This window comes from Geospiza fortis, unplaced genomic scaffold (assembly GCF_000277835.1).
Source record: "Geospiza fortis unplaced genomic scaffold, GeoFor_1.0 scaffold611, whole genome shotgun sequence".
Classification (NCBI taxonomy): Eukaryota; Metazoa; Chordata; class Aves; order Passeriformes; family Thraupidae; genus Geospiza; species Geospiza fortis.
The window spans coordinates 44430-48330 of NW_005054865.1; the positions used below are offsets into that span (position 1 = coordinate 44430).

Genomic DNA, 3901 nt, shown 5'->3' on the forward strand with positions numbered 1-3901 from the left:
CGGGGACAGGGCTCTGCTGCCGAGCGCGGCCAGAGGAGGGAGCTCGGACCAGGGAGCTCGCCCCGGAGAGGAGGGGACAGCCCAGGGGACAGCCCAGGGCACAGCCCAGGGCACAAGGGACAGGAGGGATGGCACAGGGAAAGGGGACAGCCCAGGGGACAAGAGATGGAGAAGAAGGGACAGGGGACAGCCCAGGGGACAGGAGGGAGGGGACAGAGGACAGGGGACAGGTGACAGGGGACACACTCCCCCCATTGCACTCTCAGCACGGGGGTCCCCGCGCAGCCCCAGGTGCCACCGCCAAGCTGTCCCCATGTCACCCCAGGGCCCTACCTTGACGTTGTCCAGCACCACCAGGGGCCCGTTGACACCGCACACTGTCCTGTAGGCTGCGGGAGGGGACACCGTCAGTCCCTAGAGCCACGGGGCCACCCGGGCGGTGCCACCCCCGCGTCCTGTCCCTTCCTGTGTCCCTTTCCCTGCGCCGGTGACACCCCGAGTGACCAGTGGCGGCCCGACTGTGTCACCGACTGCAGGAAATGTCACTCGGTGGTGACACGGCACTCGGCGGCTGTGTCACCTTCTGGAGGTGTCCCCAAGTGCCCGGCGGGGATGTCACCGCTGGGAATGCCACCAGGGCCAGCAGGGAAGTGTCCCCTTGTCCCCTCCCAGTCACGCCTTGCCCGAGGATCGTGCCTGGCCCGGTGGGATGCGGGGACACTTCCCAAAGTCCCCGCGGTGCTGGGGGGACGCTGGGGACAGCCCGGGGGTGACATTGGGGTGGGGAAAGGAGGGTGTGACCCCGCGGGGACAGCCCTGGGACAGGCGGTGACAAACGGGGAGAGAGGACAAGGGTGACAAACGGGGGTGCAGCTGGGTAGGAACACGGGGAGAGGCAACAGATCCAGGGAATTTTGGGATTGGGATCCTGGGAGTTCCAGGATTGGGATGGGATCCTGGAAATTCTGGGATTGGGATCCTGGGAGTTCCAGGTTTGGGATGGGATCCCGGGATTGGGGTGGGATCCCGGGAATTCCAGGGATTGGGATGGGATCCCGGGATTGGGATGGGATCCTGGAAATTCTGGGATTGGGATGGGATCCAGGGAATTCCAGTATTGGGATCAGATCCTGGGAATTCTGGGATTGGGATTCTGGGAGTTCCGCGTTTGGGATGGGATCCCGGGATTGGGATGGGATCCTGGAAATTCTGGGATTGGGATGGGATCCAGGGAATTCCAGTATTGGGATCAGATCCTGGGAATTCTGGGATTGGGATGAGATCCAGGGAATTCCAGGGATTGGGATGGGAAGCCGGGAATAATGGCATTGGGATGGGATCCCGGGATTAGGATGGGATCCTGGGAATTCTGGGATTGGGACTGGATCCCCGGGAATGCCAGGGATTGGGTCCTGGGAATAATGGGATTGGGATGGGATCCTGGGAATTCTGGGATTGGGATGAGATCCAGGGAATTCCAGGATTGGGATGAGATCCCGAGAATTCTAGCGTTGGGATGGGATCCCGGGAATGCCAGGGATGGGGTCCTGGGAATAATGGGATCGGGTGGGATCCTGGGAACGGTGGGTTCAGGATCAATTCCCAGGAGTGCTGGGGTTCAGGATCAATTCCCGGGAACACCGGGGTTTGGGATCAATTCGTGGGAATGCCGGGGTTTGGGATCAATGCCCGGGAGTGCCGGGTTTGGGATAAATTCCCGGGAACGCCAGGACTGGGATCGGCTCCTGGGAACACCGGGTTTAGGATCAATTTTCGGGAACACCGGGGTTTGGGATCGGCTCCTGGGAACACCGGGGTTTGGGATCGAATCCCAGGAGTGCCGGGTTTTGGGATCAATTCCCGGGAACGCCGGGTTTGGGATCGGCTCCTGGGAACACTGGGGTTTGGGATCGGCTCCTGGGAGTGCCGGGTTTTGGGATCGGCCCCCGGCGGGCGCAGGTGCAGGTGCGGGGCAGCTGATCCGGCTCTAAGCCGCGCCTTGATCACGCCGGGAAGTGTCACAGCCCCGAGCGCTGCCCCGGCCCCGCTGACCCCGCCGGGCCCTTTCATGCCCTGCCCCCTCTGCCACGCCGCGCTCCGGCATTCCCACCTGATCCTAATCGGATCGGAGAGGCCGGGCCAGCTGCAGGGCGCCCCGCGGGGATGGGGGTCCCTGATGTCCCCGCGCTGACGGTGGCACTGTCCCCCAGCTGGCAGTTCATTCCTGGGCATGGGTCCCGTTTCTCCCCTGGACACCCCACGGGGCACTGTGGGGTCACCCTGGTGGCACAACGGGACCCTCGGTGTCCCCTCCCCTCAGCCAGGGCAGTGCCAGTGATCCCGAATATCCCAGCAATGGGATCATGGAATTCCGGGCTGGTTTGGGTTGGGAATTCCTTAAAGCCCAGGAATTCCATCCCTGGCACCTTCCACTGTCTCAGGTGGATCCAACCCCAATGTCCAACCTAGCCTTGGGCACTGCCAGGGATCCAGGGGCAGCCCCAGCAAATCTGGGAATTCCAGCCCAGCCAGGAATTCCTTGCCAAGATGCCAGCCCAATCTCCCCTTTCCCAGTGGGAGCCATTCCCTGGCTCCTGTCCCTGCAGGCCTTGTCCCCAGTCCCTCTCCAGCTCTCCTGGAGCCCCTCCAGGCACCCTGAGGATTCCCTGGATTTTCCCTTCTCCAGGGGAACATTCCCAGTTTTCCCAGCCTGGCTCCAGAGGGGCTCCAGCCCTGGGAATAGCTCTGGAATCTGCTCTGGATTTGCTGCTGCAGCTCCACACCCTCCTGAATTTGGGATCTGCAAGCTGGAGCAGCTCTGCAGGTGGGCTCTCACCTGAGGGGGGTGACCAGCGCGAATTCCCACCTTTCCCAACCACATTCTCCCAGGGCTGCCCCCAGTCCTTTCCCCTCCGGCCTGGATTTGTGCCCCATCCCGGCTCCTCCTGCCCTTGGCCTTGCTGAGCCCCACGAGGTTCTCCCAGCCCCGCTCCAGGAGCTAATTAGCTAATTAGCCTTCTCTGCCCTTCCCCAATTAGGGCCGGCTCCTGCTGCTCGCCCATTCAGCCTCCGGAGGGGCCGGCACACCGGGAGCCCCCTCCCCCCCCTTTGTCCCTTTATTCCCAAAGTGACCATCCGGCCTTTTATTCCCATTCCCGCTTCCCTTCCCCCGGCTGGAGTTTCTGGGGTTTTTAATTTTCAGCAGCCCCAAAGTCACCCCCGTGGGACAGGGACGTTTGGAGTGTCACTTGTCCCACCACGGGGGTGACCAGCGCGGTCCCAGTGGCTGCCACCCCCTTGGGGACACTCCTGGCTGCCCTCCGGCCCCACCGGGATGGCTCTTCCCACCGGGAATGTGGGAGCCTCTGGCAGGGCTGGTGTCACTGGGGGTGACATTGGATCATTGGCTGAGCTCTTGGATGATATGGAAATCCATCCTTAATCCATCCATCCATCATCCATCCATCCATCCATCCATCCATCCATCCATCCATCCATCCATCCATCCATCCACCCACCCACCCATCCCTCCATCCATCCACCCATCAACAGCTCCTCATCCATGCCTCCATCCATGCCACTGTGTCATCCATCTATCCTGCTATCCATCTCACCATCCATTCCTTCCTCCCTCATCCATCCATCCATGCCTCCATTCCTCGTGCCTCCATCTGTGGGAATCTATAAAGTCAAAGGGTTTTAAGTTTGTGGGAAAAAAGACAGGCCTCAGTTACGGCAGAATTAGGAATATTGCTGATGCATCTTGTTAGCTGTAAGAAGACGTGAAGAATAGAACAATAGACTTATGTCTAGTGTTTAGAAATAGCTTTCTAAGTTGCAAAAAGTTTCTATAGCAAAGTTAGATTTTATGAATGGGGTTTTATGCATTGCCTTCCTATAA

At 60.5% G+C, this 3901-nt stretch overlaps 1 protein-coding gene across 1 annotated transcript in view; it reads right to left on the bottom strand.

Moving 5' to 3' along the window:
• The window catches only part of LOC102038205 (V-type proton ATPase subunit B), an 18348-nt gene extending 16126 nt beyond the window's left edge, over positions 1-2222 (bottom strand). Inside the window, exons 1-2 of the mRNA XM_031065554.1 lie at positions 2111-2222; positions 334-389 (exon numbers count right to left, since the gene is read on the bottom strand). Of these exons, the coding sequence (XP_030921414.1) occupies positions 334-389; positions 2111-2222 (168 nt within the window). The remainder of the gene's footprint in view (positions 1-333; positions 390-2110) is intronic.
• Positions 2223-3901: the final 1679 nt, after the last annotated feature.